Source organism: Talpa europaea (assembly GCF_964194135.1).
Source record: "Talpa europaea genome assembly, chromosome: 1".
Classification (NCBI taxonomy): Eukaryota; Metazoa; Chordata; class Mammalia; order Eulipotyphla; family Talpidae; genus Talpa; species Talpa europaea.
The window spans coordinates 40,020,455-40,034,329 of NC_140073.1; the positions used below are offsets into that span (position 1 = coordinate 40,020,455).

General features: G+C 53.3%; 1 protein-coding gene across 1 annotated transcript in view; it reads left to right on the top strand.

Moving 5' to 3' along the window:
- The window catches only part of OTOG (otogelin), a gene marked incomplete at both ends in the record, with an annotated part of 72,398 nt that extends 64,563 nt beyond the window's left edge, over nt 1-7,835 (top strand). Inside the window, 9 exons of the mRNA XM_084240272.1 lie at nt 489-587; nt 1,565-1,605; nt 2,613-2,688; nt 2,806-2,984; nt 3,729-3,833; nt 4,007-4,126; nt 4,767-4,812; nt 7,430-7,509; nt 7,635-7,835. Coding sequence (XP_084096398.1) covers nt 489-587; nt 1,565-1,605; nt 2,613-2,688; nt 2,806-2,984; nt 3,729-3,833; nt 4,007-4,126; nt 4,767-4,812; nt 7,430-7,509; nt 7,635-7,835 — 947 coding nt within the window. The remainder of the gene's footprint in view (nt 1-488; nt 588-1,564; nt 1,606-2,612; nt 2,689-2,805; nt 2,985-3,728; nt 3,834-4,006; nt 4,127-4,766; nt 4,813-7,429; nt 7,510-7,634) is intronic.
- Nucleotides 7,836-13,875: the final 6,040 nt, after the last annotated feature.

Consider the following 13,875-nt stretch of genomic DNA (forward strand, 5'->3'; position numbering starts at 1 on the left):
TGAGAGGGGTGCAACTGAAGGGCAGGAAGGGGTCAGCGAGAGGCCTAGAGTGTGTAGCATCGGCTGAGGCAAAGCTGGCCTGGGCTGGGCTCCAAGTGTATGGTTTCCACAGGGCAGTGAGTTGTGTTCTTCTCTCAAAGAAAACGGTCCCCATCTGCAGAGCATCCCCTGGCTGCTAGCTCCATTCGGTCCCTATTCTTAGGGAGAAATGGAATCCCGGGGAGGGAGGTCCAGTGGTGTGATTAAAACTTCTGACATTGCTGTGTCTGCTAATGCCTCCCTGGAGCAGAACTAGGGCCTCCTGCAGGAGTTCTATGGGAGACTGCAGGAGCCCAGACTCCTTCCTTGGGCTCCAGCCCTGGAGGGTATCTGTGGACATTGGGAGACCCTAAGGAGGAGCCCAGATGTACCCACCTTAGCCAATGCTGCATTTTCAAGATTCACACTCCAAGGTGTCTGGGGCTGATGTCCTGGCCCCTCTCCCACAGTGTGTGAGAGCTTCCGCTGCCCCCAAGTGGAGTGTGGATTGGGCACCGCCCTGGTGGAGGTGTGGAGCCCAGACCGCTGCTGCCCCTATAAGTCCTGTGGTAAGTCCCCTCCCCAAGCAGACGTCCCACCCCAAGGGCAGGGCTCCCGCAAGGGCTGGGGCGGAACCAGCGCCACCAGGGAAGCCAACTCCATTGCCTTCCTCCTGCTGTATCCCACCCTCTGAGTGCCAAGCATTCCAGCATCTTCCTCCCACTCCACCCCCAGGATAAAAGAAAGGAAAAAGCAAGTTCCTTGCGCCAAAGAGGAGCCTCTCCATCAAAAAATCTTTGTTGCTACTGTCTCATAGTTTACATGGTTTTTGCTAAATTCACCTCAAATCCTTTTGGGAAGCAGGTGGGAGGGGCTGTCAATGATCAATAAGGATCACTAGTGAGCTTTATATAAACATGTTATTTTGGAAAGAATTGAGAAACTATGCAGCATCCTTGGTCTTTTTCCAGAGCTCACTAGAATGTAAACTTCAGGGGAGCAGGGGCTTTCATCTGTTTTATTCATTGCTTTGTCCCTAGAGCACAGGATGACAGGTTGGCGTACAGTAGACACTTAAAACCGTCTGTTGCATGAGTGAGTGACTTGAGTTTCACAGCCACTCCCCACCTTGAAGCTGGAGCTGATGGAAGTTGCTAGTGGTCAGGGGTCAGCTCCCTCCAAGCTTAGAAATGGACCTGCTCACAGGCAAGGCCATAAAGGAGTGATAGAGCTGAGCTTGTTTGGGATAAGAATTGGCAAAATATATTTGGGAAATGCAGATTAGAAGTTGCACCTTTGGGGGGGATGCAGCTCAGGTAACTAAAGAGCACCCGTGATTAGCCGGCTGTCCCCACATCAGGAGAGGACTTGGCATTAGGATCCAGCACTGCCCTCTGTCCAGCCAGGGAAGCTGTATCCCCCGGGGGGTGGGGGGAGCTGGTGAGGACCTGCAGAGGGGCTGTGCCTGCAGTGAATGGCCTGGGGGGTTCTGGGGGACTTCCATTACTGGTGAGGTAGATCCTGCCCCCCCACACCTGTTTTTCAGAATGTGACTGCGACACTATCCCAGTGCCCCGCTGCCATCTGGTAAGCAGACTCCACTCTCTGGGGTCGGCCTCCGCCTTTCATTTCTTCTCACCCTTCCCTCAGAAACCCTTTTCCTTTAACCTCAGTGCAAAGAGGCTTGATTGGAAATCAGCATTCTTGCTTCACGCTCTGCTCTCTGGGCATATGCTTCTCGTGCTTCAGATGGGCGAGCGGACAAGCACGGAGCCCAGGGGCGTGCTGCTGCAGTGGTGGTGGGCACAGTGGTGGCGGGCATATGGTGAGGTTAAGTACAAGGATGATGATAATGACAGAAATGGTGAAGATAAAGATGATGATGATGGTGATAATAATCATCATCACAGAAGCTAATGTTTATTGAGAGCTAACTCTATGGCAGGAACTTTGCAGCCTTCTCTATATATTATATTAATTTGTACCACACTCCAATGAGGTAGATCTTTTTATCTCAATTAAGGAAACTGAGTCAAGCTCGTGAAGCTAGTAAAACACAGAGCTGGGATTGGAACCCTGACTCCAGAGACCACGCTGTTAGCCACCAGGCTGCACAGCCACGAGGGGAGTGAGAATTCTTTAAGAAAAGTATGACGTCATACTTAAAGTTATTCTTTTTTCCTCATTTCCGGATTACATGCATTCCCCTCACCTCCCGCCACCTCACCCCTGCACACATTTCTTATCATTTCATCCCCTCCTCTGCTCCCCACAACTGGTATAGAAGGAAGGAAATAGTATGAGCCAAACAGGGCTCTTGTCAGCAGCCATGCCCCACCCCTTGATGCTGCAGGGGTGCTACAATGAAAGGCAAGGCCTGATGCTCCAGAGAGGACATTAGGGAGTCCACTCAGTCAGGGCCCCATGCTGGGCATTTTCCCTCACTGGGAGGGTGACTGAGCTGCCAGGGTGCCCAGGGTCCCTGGAGCCCCCCAGCCCTCTTCCCACCTGCTGCAAGGAGGTTGCAGTCTGCTCTGGGGCGGGGAGTTGGGGGGATCCAGCCCCAGGGTGCTGACCACTTCTGCCCCACCCAGTGGGAGAAGTCCCAGCTGGACGAGGAGTTCATGAACAGCATGGAGAATGTGTGTGGCTGTGCTAAATACGAGTGTGGTAAGTGGGGAGGGATCCTGTGGAGAGCTCGGGATGGGGGGCTGTGGGCCAGCTAGATGGGGGCAGGCATGCATGCTCAGCTGTTGGTAACAGTGGCTGCCCTGTGCACCCATCCAGTGAAGGCCCCTGTGTGTCTGAGCCGAGAGCTGGGGGTGATGCAACCGGGCCAGACGGTGGTAGAACTCTCGGTGGACGGCGTGTGCCACACTTCCCGCTGCACCGACGTGCTGGACCCCCTCACCAGTTTCTACCAGATCAATACCACCTCTGTGCTGTGTGACATCCGCTGCGAGGTGGTAAGATGCCTTGTGGATGGGGGTGGTGGGGGGCAGGGATGCCAGTCTGACAGACCCTAGGAGGTTCCTAGGAAGCCCTTCAAGTCTCCTAGACACATCTAAAGGGTAGGCGTCAGGGATTCTCAGAGACCTTGGTGCAAAGTGCTGAGGATGGGGCTGGGTTGGGACAGCCAGGGGGGAAACAGCAAGAGGGAAGGCCTGGCAGGGTGGCTATTGGGCAGAACACACTCATGAAACACTGCCTGTGCTTGGAACATTCCTGTCTTTATGATTTGTGAGTTTGTGTTTCCGCTTTTTGTTGAACACTTCTCCATGACCAGGGACTAGATGGCGACTGGCCTTTAGTAAGGGCTAAATGTTAACTGGATAAAAAGTTAGAATTATTCCCATTTTTCAAATGGAAAAACGGAGGTTTAGGGGAGTCTGTTCATTTGTCCAAAGTCCCACGGGAACTGGGACTCAAATTGCGGCCTCGCTGGCACCTGAATGACTAGCAGCCTGTCTCTGAAAGCAGTGGAGATGTTCTCTGTGCCCTGGGGCCAGGGTTGGGAACTGTAGAGCAGACAGCTTCAGATAGATTTAAGGATGACCTTCCTGCCTGAGATGGAGCTTGCTAGGAGTGCCCCTTCCTGAGGATCTGCAGGGGGTTCCCCTTTGTGTTCAGACACAAGCTGACAACGAAAAGGCAGGAGGGCGGAGGTGGGCACATGACTGAGGCCTGTCTCATCCTTCTCCTTCCTGCAGAACCAGGAGTATGAGCACCCACGGGACCTGGCGGCCTGCTGTGGCTCCTGCAGGAACGTGTCCTGCCTCTTCACTTTTCCCAATGGCACCACCTCCCTCTTCTTGGTATGTGGCCCCTTAACTGCCCATCTAGGAAGATGGCCCAATGGGGCACCCCTAGGTCAGAGCCCAAGACTGGGTACAGGCAGGATCCTGGGCTGCACCTGTCTTCGGAGTTGTACCCTATCGCTCTGCTCAGGCTGAGCATCTGGTCCCAAGTCCACCTATGTGCTTTCCAGCCCGGGGCATCCTGGATTGCAGACTGTGCCCGCCACCACTGCAGCAGCACACCCCTGGGCTCTGTGCTTGTCCGCTCGCCCATCAGCTGCCCACCACTCAATGAGACTGAATGTGCCAAGGTCAGTGCCAGCTCCCTACCCCTGCAGCAGGTTTCCTGAGAGGACTCACCAGAGACAGAGCGGGGAACACAACAGGCAGATTGACTGAAACACACTGCCAAGGGAGCAGCGGGCGAGTCAGGAGAGGTCCGCCAGGGGTTAAGACACAGCATATGAGGCTGTCCGCAGCCACTGCAGTGCAGGTTCGATCCCTGGCCAAGGAGCTGCCCACATGGCGCAGCTCCCATTTTTGAAAGGGAAAAACTAAGCCCAGAGGAAAGGGGGAACTTATCCAGGACTAAGATACAACCCAGGCCACTAACCCAAGAGGTCAGTAACCTCCCTGACTCTGTGTGCAGGAAGCACTGTGTCGGGGGAGGTGAGGATGTGCAAGCCGTCTGGGAGATGGACCTGGTGCCACCTCAACCTAGCCACACTTGGGACCCTATGTCCCGACCCGTCATGTTAGCCCCTGTGGCTCTCCCACTCCAATCAGGGGTCCCTTCTCCTTCTGACCAGGGCCTAATGGACCACAGGGCCTAGCGTTCCTGCCCCCAGCAGGAAAAGAATTCAGATTCTTGGAGGTTTTTTTGCCTCTTGCTGAGATGTGGCTCCTGGCCTGCGACAGGGTCTCCTACCCATCTCCCTCATCTCCCTCTAGGTTGGGGGCTCGGTGGTACCATCCTTGGAGGGATGCTGCAGGACATGTGAGTGAGCATGGTGGAGGCCCATCGGTGAGGGATTCTAATGGGGGGACAGAGTGTCTTGTCAGGGCTCAGAGGGCCAGGTTCTTGGGCCGACACCTGCAGTGGTGGATCTTCAGGGGTGAGTAGAGGGGTAACACCCCTGCCTTGAGAATCACGGCTCTGGCACAAATGTACACAAATCAGAGGCTATGCTCATGTTCCCCATCCCAACCCTAGGTCTCTGCTTCTTGTTGCAGACAAGGGACATTGGGCTGTAGGGTCCCTGCGATCAGTAACTCACCAGATATTCTGCCTCCTTCGAGGTTCCTCTGGGCTGCCAAGACCTCCAGCCCAGAGGCCCCCATCGTGAACTCTCCCTGTGGGCAGGAGTCCTGGCTGTGGAGTGCCTCTTAGCTGGGATTCATGCCCACAGGGTCCCTGATAGGGTCTGAGAGAGAGCTCTTACTTCTGACCTCAACCCCAGCCTCTGGTAGCTGCAGCCTCCAAACATACACTTGAGTCCATCCCAATCAGCCTTAGACCCTTTGCCCATGTGCTTCCCTTGCCCCAGCCCTCAGACCCTTGTTTTTTTTTTTTTTTTTTTTTTTTAATTTTTTTTTTTTTTTAATAGAGGCATGTTTTTCTTTATTTGTTTGCTTGTTTGTTTGTTTTGTTTACACATGCACTGGGTACAGTCAGAAGCGCGGGAGGGTGAGAGAATTCACCAGAGCCAGAGCGGGGAGCAGAGCAGGCAGAAGGACCGAAGTACACTGCTGAGGGGAGCAGCGGGCGGCAGGAGAGGTCTGCGCGCCATGCGGGACCCTCCTCCGGTGGCCGGGGAGCAGCCGGGGATTGAACCGGCGCCGCAGAGGCCGCGGGCAGCTTCGCAACCCAGCGCTCTACCGCTGCGCCACCGGGGAGGCCCCCTCAGACCCTTGTTTGGAAGGTTCTAGGTAGAAAGCTGTTATGTCCACATCATATGTGGCTTCAAGTAAGCCAGGCTCAGTGCTTCATTGGCTGATCTCAGACCCACAACTCATGTTCCCTGAATGTCCCATGTGCTCCCATTGACTTGCAATCCATGTCCCTTTCCCCAGGTTTTTCGGGGACCTTGTTTCCCGTGGTCCCCGTTAGCCCCGCCTCTCCTCCACGGGTTAGTGTCCACTGCCGCCCAGGTACTCCTCTTGGAAGCCCATGGGACTGGAGCCAGGCAGCTGCATTGCTATTTCCAAGTGTCCCTTCTGCTAGGTGGCCCCCAGCCCTGGGGTGGGGGAGGGAAGGGTGTACCCCTGCTCCCTGCCTCTGGTGAAGGCCATCTGGCCAACGGTGCATGCTGGGTAGTCAGCTGCGTCCCCTGGGCTTGCATGGGAATGCTTCAGCGGTGTCCACTCTCCTGGCGCCCACCGAGGCCCAGTGCCGCCACCAACTTTGCTCCCACTGTTGGAGCAAAGTTGGACGTGGAGGGTGAGGTCCAGGACAGCCCTGGGTTCATCTGCCTCCTAGGAATAGCTAGGGAGGGCAAAGCGAACTTAGCTCTGACCCCGAGTCCTCCAGCTGGTGTGGCAGGAGACAACTAGAAGAAAGACCCCACTTCCAGCCAGCACTCGGGCTGCAGAGCCAGTCATGTGTCTGACAAGCATTTACTGGGTGCCAGCAGTGTGCCAGGCACTGCAGACACAGCAGAAACAAGGCCTCGTGGAGCTGACATGTTAGTGGGAGAGAAAGAATAACAAGTAAAATATGTAAGAGGATGGATGCTTCTGGTTTTATGAGGATTTAAAAGTTATGCAGTTTGGGGGCCTCATTAAGAAAAAGAACACCTACTGAAAATTCACACCGAAGTAGGACAGTGACTATGTAAAGTGAGAAAAGAACAAACTGTGTCGGGGGCTGTGCAAGAGAAGGCCCTAGAGCTTCGATAGCATAGGGGTGACTGTCTCTGAGAGCACAGCACAGTGCCCTGGACAGAGAAGGCAAGGGAGGGGCCAGAGGAGGGCTGGGAGGGAGGAGGGAATTGCAGTTTCAAGAAGGGGGTCAGGACATGCCCAGGTGAGGAGATATTTGAACAAACTGCTGAAGGAGGTGAGAGTGTGGGTTAGTCGCTCGATCGGTGGCTGGTTAGGTCATCTGTGGGAGGCGAGGTGCAAGCAGAGGAGTCTGCAGTCTTATCGGTGTCCCTCCCTCTGACCACCGTGAGGTGGACAAATTCCAGGCTCGCTGGGTGTGCAAGCCTCATCCAGGGACTGGCGTTTCCTTTCATTCAGGAAAGTACAGAATCTTAACACCAGAAACCCTCTCAGAGGAGGAAAACCTCAGCCCAGAGAGAGGCGAGGACACATCCAGGGTCACCAGCGGGGACTAGAGACAGGCATTAGGGTTGGGGTCAGAGGCAGACTGCCCCGTCTGCAAATCCTCTCTTGCCCAACCCAGAGCTCCGAAGGCCATTCCAGGGACCTCCCCGATTCCCAGCCTCCATCCCCCTTCCAGGGCCGGGGACTCTGGTGGGAAGGGCAGATGCATGGGCTCTAACGCTGGTAGAGGGACCCCCAGCATGGCACTAACTGCCCCAGTTTGGCCCACCCTGTTGCCCCCAGAGAATACTCCTCAGCCACGGTCGCCTCACACCCCCTCCCTCCAGGTAAGGAGGACGGGCGCTCCTGCAAGAAGGTGACCATCCGCATGACCATCCGCAAGAATGACTGCAGGAGCAACACCCCCGTACGTGGCCGCCACATGGTGCTTGGTGTGGGAGATGAGCAGCCAAAGATGGGATGGGGGGGCTTTGTGGTGGGGGAGGGGGAGGAGGGCTACACAGGCTGCCTCTCTGGCCTGCCTGTCTCCAGGTGAACCTCGTGTCCTGCGATGGGCGCTGCCCTTCCGCCAGCATCTACAACTACAACATCAACACCTATGCCCGCTTCTGCAAGTGCTGCCGCGAGGTGGGCCTGCAGCGGCGCTCCGTGCAGCTCTTCTGTGCCACCAATGCCACCTGGGTGCCCTACACCGTGCAGGAGCCCACCGACTGTGCCTGCCAGTGGTCCTGAAGCCTGGGGGCCAGAGCTAGATGGACCACCTTTGCCACCTCCACTTTCTGCTACCTGCTGGCCCAGTGTGCGTGTGTGTGTGGTGGGGGGCATGAAGATATGGAGGGCAGTTACATGCTGAGCATGCATGGTGGGCACAGAGGCAGAGGGTGACCAGATGAGCAAGGTCTGTCCATCCTGACTCCCTGTCTGGACTGACCTCCACCTCCACGCATGGAAAAGTGCCACAGCTAAGGGCTCAGGGACTCGACTCTCACTGAGTGGCCCCTGGATCCAGTGCTGCAGCCCCATGCACAGCGCTGACTCTGTGCCTTGGTGAAGGGGGTGAGAGCTTTCCTGAACAGTCGGGCCAGAGCCGGACTCAAGATTAAGTGCAGGGCCAGGATGTGGTGGTTCATTCTCTTCTGGGTCCCTTGACCACAAGAGAAGCACAGATACACTAAAAGGAAAGAGGGTTTTAATCACGACATGGAGGACTGCAGGTGGCTGCCCAGAAGGACTTTCCAAAAGCAGAGAGGGTTCCTGGGCCCAGGTCCTCTCACCAACCTCCATGACCTTCAAGTCCCCTGTAGCTGCAGAGGGATGCCCTGATGTCTGCTGTTGACATTGTAGTTCAGGGTAGAGTAAGGACAGGTGCATGTGTGCTTCATCCCATCCCTCCGTTGACAACCCGCCCCCCCACCAAGCTGGCCAACAGGCAGGTGAGCTGGCTCTTGTGAGGTGGTGGTGGGAGGAGATGACTTCCACAGTGAGGGTCCAGCAACATTCATCTTAATGTAGGTGGCCAGCCCTGCCCTGTTTAATGGTCCCTTAGTCTGCAAGGACACGGCTTTGCAAGGCATATTTTCTCCAAGAATATAGCACAGTCGGTCTCTGGAGGGGGCCTGAGTGTGTTTGTGGCTCAGCCGACTCCCAGCTCTCTGTTTCCCGGGACTGTTAGCAGGAAAGCATCTGTCAGCGGCCCCTCAAGTGCAGCCCCTTTCTGAGCATGTATCAGCCTTATCTCTAAATCAGTGTCCTTCCTAAAGCCAGGGCCAGGATTCCCGCCACAGCGCACTCTGTTAGTCCCCCCAGCCCCACTGCATCTAAAGGGCATGAACACGAGGTTGTTCAGGCCCCCACACTGTCCTCTATGTTTGGCGATGTGTCCTAGTGCCCCTTTGGGTTGGGTTGGGATTAGGAGCTTGTGCCAGGAGATCCCCAGCTGTCCCTGCTGCCTCCTTGTTCCTGTATCTGTATTATGCTTATATGTAACCAATAAACGATGAAGACATTGGCCCTCTGAGCATCTCTGGGAGGGTCAGGTTTGCTTTGAGTCTGGAGGAATATCAGCTGTGAAGAGAAGACCTTATTTCAGGACCTGGAAGTTCGCCCCCACTTTTGCCCACTCATGCCAGGCACTGTGTCCTACTCAGGCCATCAGTGGTGTGGGCTGGATGGAATTGGACTAATGGGGACCAGCTTCGAGGAGTGGGGTGAAGGAAGAGGACATTGAGAGCTGGGCATCTGGCCCCCTGGGGAAGGGGCCTGAAGAGTGGCCCCAGCTCTGTGGGACCAGGGACAGATGCCTCTCACCTATGATGTGGAAGGGAAGGTCTTTAGAGTAGGTTGACCTTTAGCATTTCTGTATGTATTTTCCTGTTGTTCTCTCAGTTTGTTTCTGTAGCCACTGTTGATCTTGCTAGGATTCGGGAGAATCCAAAGGGCCCCCCCACCTCCCTGCTTCTCCTGAAAACCAACCTTCCTTCCCATCCAATTTTTCAGCAGCTGTGGTAAGCCGAAAATGCCCTTCTAAATATGCCCATGAGCTAATCCCCAGAAGTGTGACTATACTATCGTACACGGTAAAAGGGACCTTGAAGATGTGATTAAGTTAAGGATCTTGAGGTGGGGAGATCTTAGATAAGGGTGTGTCCAATGTAATCACAACATCCTTATAAGAGAGAGCCTGGAGGGTCAGTGAAGGAAATGTGAGGACGGACCTTGAGGTTGGACTGATGCACTTTGAAGTTGGAATCATTTAATACCCTGGTACAGCCACACCACAGTGTATTCCACAGCCCTTTGGTATGCTGGCTTGGTGGGCTCTCCAGGATATGTTGAATGAAGAAGGAAATTGTAAGTCAGTTCCCACAGAATGACCCATATTCTTTATGCACCTATGCAGAAACACACGCATGCATGCATATGTGCATACACACACACACACACACACACACGCACACGCACTATCAGTCTCATTCCCTTAAAGGGTTTTCAGGACTCAGGCTCATTCAATGGTGGCATTGGTTCTGGAACAGTCTGTTGGTTATAAATGTTCCAAGGGCTGTTGTTTCACACAGGAGAATGAGTTGACCACCCCAGAATAGACTCAAAGCTCAAAGGGGTATCTATGGCATCTCCTCAATCCCTTGTTTCCTCCCCACCTCTGCACAACTTAAAGCTTGAGGGGACCCCAGAGGCCACACGCCAGACAGGTAAGAAAACAGAAGCCTAGGACCCAGCCACTCAGAGCTGGTTGCTGAGGGGGCCTGCTACCCACCCTGCAGCCCCCTGTGACATATTTGCAAACACGAGGGATTTTGAGCCCCAGAACCATCCCATTTTCTGTGCTTTGTGCTCAAGTTCCCGCCCTGATTTTCTGGGCTTAATCTTCTTCCTGTGGAAATCAATAAGGACATTGTGATGGAATGATTCACGTTCAAGGTCAGGCGGAGCAAATTGGAGGCGACATGCTGATTTTACTACCCTCACTGAAGGGAGAACCAATCCTGCTCACAGACCCCTTAACCCTTTGCTCACTGCTCCTGTCAGCTGTGTCAGCTGTCCCTTCTGCTTCAGGGCCCCTGTGTACCCCTTTGCAAGGCCCTGGTACCCAAGGCCTAGTCACTTAGGTGTGTTCCTGCCTTGGATATTCCCCCAAAGCCTTGGAGGCTCACATATTTGTTGTTTGGGGAAGGCAGATAGCAATCACAGCACTGAACCAAATGGGAACAATTTCAAGTTGAAGGACAAATGCTATATAAATTTATTGGCTACTTTCTACCCCAACAAATCTCTTTCCGCCTATCTTTTTTCCTTTTAACCCTTTGATCTGAGTTGCAGGGCCCCTCTTCCTTGCTTTCCTGGGTGGTGGTACATGAGGAGATGAGGAGAGGGAAACCAAATTCCTCGTTTACTGTTCGCGCAATGCAAGTCGGGCCTTTTCTTCAGCTCTAAAAAAAGAGAAGTTTATTTCTCCCTTCTATTATAACAGATAAACAGATGCTTCTGAGCAGCATCCAAAATGATTCAGAAACATGAACTCCTCTCTTTTAGGGTCTTCCATCTTCAGCATGAGCTTCCAAGGGTCCTATGCATAAGTCATGAAACTTGCCACTGGAGGAGAGTAGAGACCATGCCCTGGAGGTTTGGGGGAGGGGAAGAGAAAGTAGCTTACTCTGCTCCATTCATATTCCACTGGCCAGAACTCCTGCAAGGGAGCCTGGGAAATGTAGTCCGGCTGTGTGCCCAGGAAGCAGGGGTAGACTGTCTCTTTCAAGAGGAAGTGGAGATAGTGCAGACAACTCTGGGAATTCTGGCCACGAAAGCAGAAGAGAGGGCAAGAAGTCAAGGGGAGGCTTATTTATTTGATGGTTTGGGGCAGGCAGTGACTTGGTTATGTATCCAAAGGAGTCTGTGGAGAGAGAAGGGTTTTACTGAGAAAGAGGTCAAGAGTTTCAGAGAGTCTGTGACTGGCTTGAGGGGATCAGTGATGGATAAAGACACCTCTAACTGGGTGACCCCATGCTAGATCTTTATTAATTTCTATTTCTTCAGTGTCTATCGTAGGCCACTGAAAATTGAGTATGAACATGCCTTTAAACCTGAAAGTGATGAGCCCGGGCAGCAAGAAGTTAAGTAGTATAGGGATAGGCAGAGCCAGGGAGCCAGGTGCCCCCATACACAAGAAACTGTGGTGGTGCCAGTTAATCCCCTGCAGCAGGCAGGAGGCCTGCACAGCTGTTGCTGGGACTGCACCCCCAACCTGACCCTTTGCCCAGCCATCCCAGGGAATGGGGCGGGGAGACTAAGGGAGGAAGATAGGTGGGCAACATGAGGGTAACTTGTTTAGCCCCTGCACCCTTGGAAACTCATCCCCCAGAACCATTCTCTAGGCTTGCTAAATAGCCCCTGTTTGCCATGAAGACTCATCTGGGTCAGTGCCTCCCCCCCGCCAGCTGACCTCAAACTCCATCTCTGCAGAATACATTCCTTCCTCTGTGCCTCTGCCTGTGGCTTTTCCCCTTCCCCGATCCTGCCTAGCCTTCAGACCAGACTAGAGTCTACCTCACCGCAAAACCCCAGCCCACGAGATCCTTTTCTTTGGCTGATAGTACCCACAACCCAGATGCTGCTTGCTTGGGCATTTTATCTGTCTCCCTCCTCTTGGGGATTCCTGTCCTGTGTTGCCTATTACCCAGTGTCTGAAAACACATATTTCATGTATTTTTGTCTAATATTCTAGTTGTTTGTAATTGCAGGTCTTCTGTTGTGAGATCATGTTGTTTAATTTCTGAGAGTTCTTTTTTATTTTCTGATTGTGCTTTTATGTCAGCCTTTATCTCTGCTCTGCTCAAGGAGGATGCAGACCTGGCTCCATCATTCATTCATTATCCACACATATTTCATTCATAACAATGAAAAATTTAAAGATCAGAGAAAGTCAAGTGACTGCACAGCTAGAAGACAGGTGTGCAACAGGAGGCTAACTTGTTTAGCCCCTAAACCCTTGGAAAACTCATTCCCCAGAACCAAAGCAGAAGGGTCAGGATTTGAACCGATGCTTGTTTATCTCCAGAGCTCAGACTCATACATTTCTTCCCAACTCAGGAAGAATACAAAGAGGATTGCTGCATGCTTGGTAGTTCATATTCTAGGCCCCCTTCCTTGAGGAAGTCAGAGAGCAGCAGTGGAAAGAGGATTCTGGCCACTCTTGGGCTAGTTACTAGTTACAGGATATCGGCAAATGCCCTGTTTTAGTCCCTCACTGTGAGGAGAGGTGACAGGTTCTGCAATCCAGAGCTGGCATGAGCGTCAAGTGAGATCATGGATGGAATGGGCTTGACAACTGCTGAGGCCATGGCCATGTGTGAGGTTGCCAGGAGGAGCCAAGAGCTCCCAGGCCAGCCAAGCCCAGGACAGGAGAAAGGCAGGAACAAAGAGCCCACCCAGCGCCAGCCCTCCCTTCACCAGGAGCTCCAGGGCTTGACACTATGCCTTTGCCCCTGCTTTGCCCCAGCCAGCTGTGCCATCCTGCCTCTGCGCTACCTCAAGTAAATCACCATTTACAGACCATTGGCGCTGAAGAGGGAGCAGGATGCTGTGGATGAGCTCGAATAATGGGGTCAGGCGCTGTCTCTGAACAGCTGTGTAATTTATCCCCTCCAAATCTCAGTTTCCTCACTGGTGAAATGGAAGTAAGAATCTGGCAAGGTGATGGCACAACTGTTTATAGCAGATAAAGCCCCTGGCCTGCGGTAGCCATTTAATGGAGTTATTGTTGCCACTATGAACAGAGCCTTAAACATTATCTTCTTCAAAGTTGACATCTTTTTGGAACAAGAAACTGATCTCCGAGAGAGAGAATGACTTGCCCAGGGTCTCATGGCAAAGTGAGCAATGGCAGAAGCAACACCAGACTTTGAACTCAATGCTCTTCCATTGCCTCCTCCAGGGAGTCTTCCTTGAGTTCCAACCCCAGACAGGGTCTCTGGGGCTCTGACCTCACAGCCTCCACTGTCTAAATTGCTTATTGGAACTCCAAGAACTCTATCTCCATTTAAGACCAGTAGATCACCAGATAGGATCCAAGTTTCTTGCCCCTGCTCTAGCCACCTCAACCATAACAATCATAGTCAGATCCTTTGCAAAGTGTTGATACCCAGTCAGGGAAGTTTCTGAGAGCTGATTGAGTTGAGTGACATCAACTCCCAGAATGGAGGGGAGAGAGAAACGAGAGAGGGAAGGGTTAAAGGCTCGGCAGCTGGGGCAGGCAGCC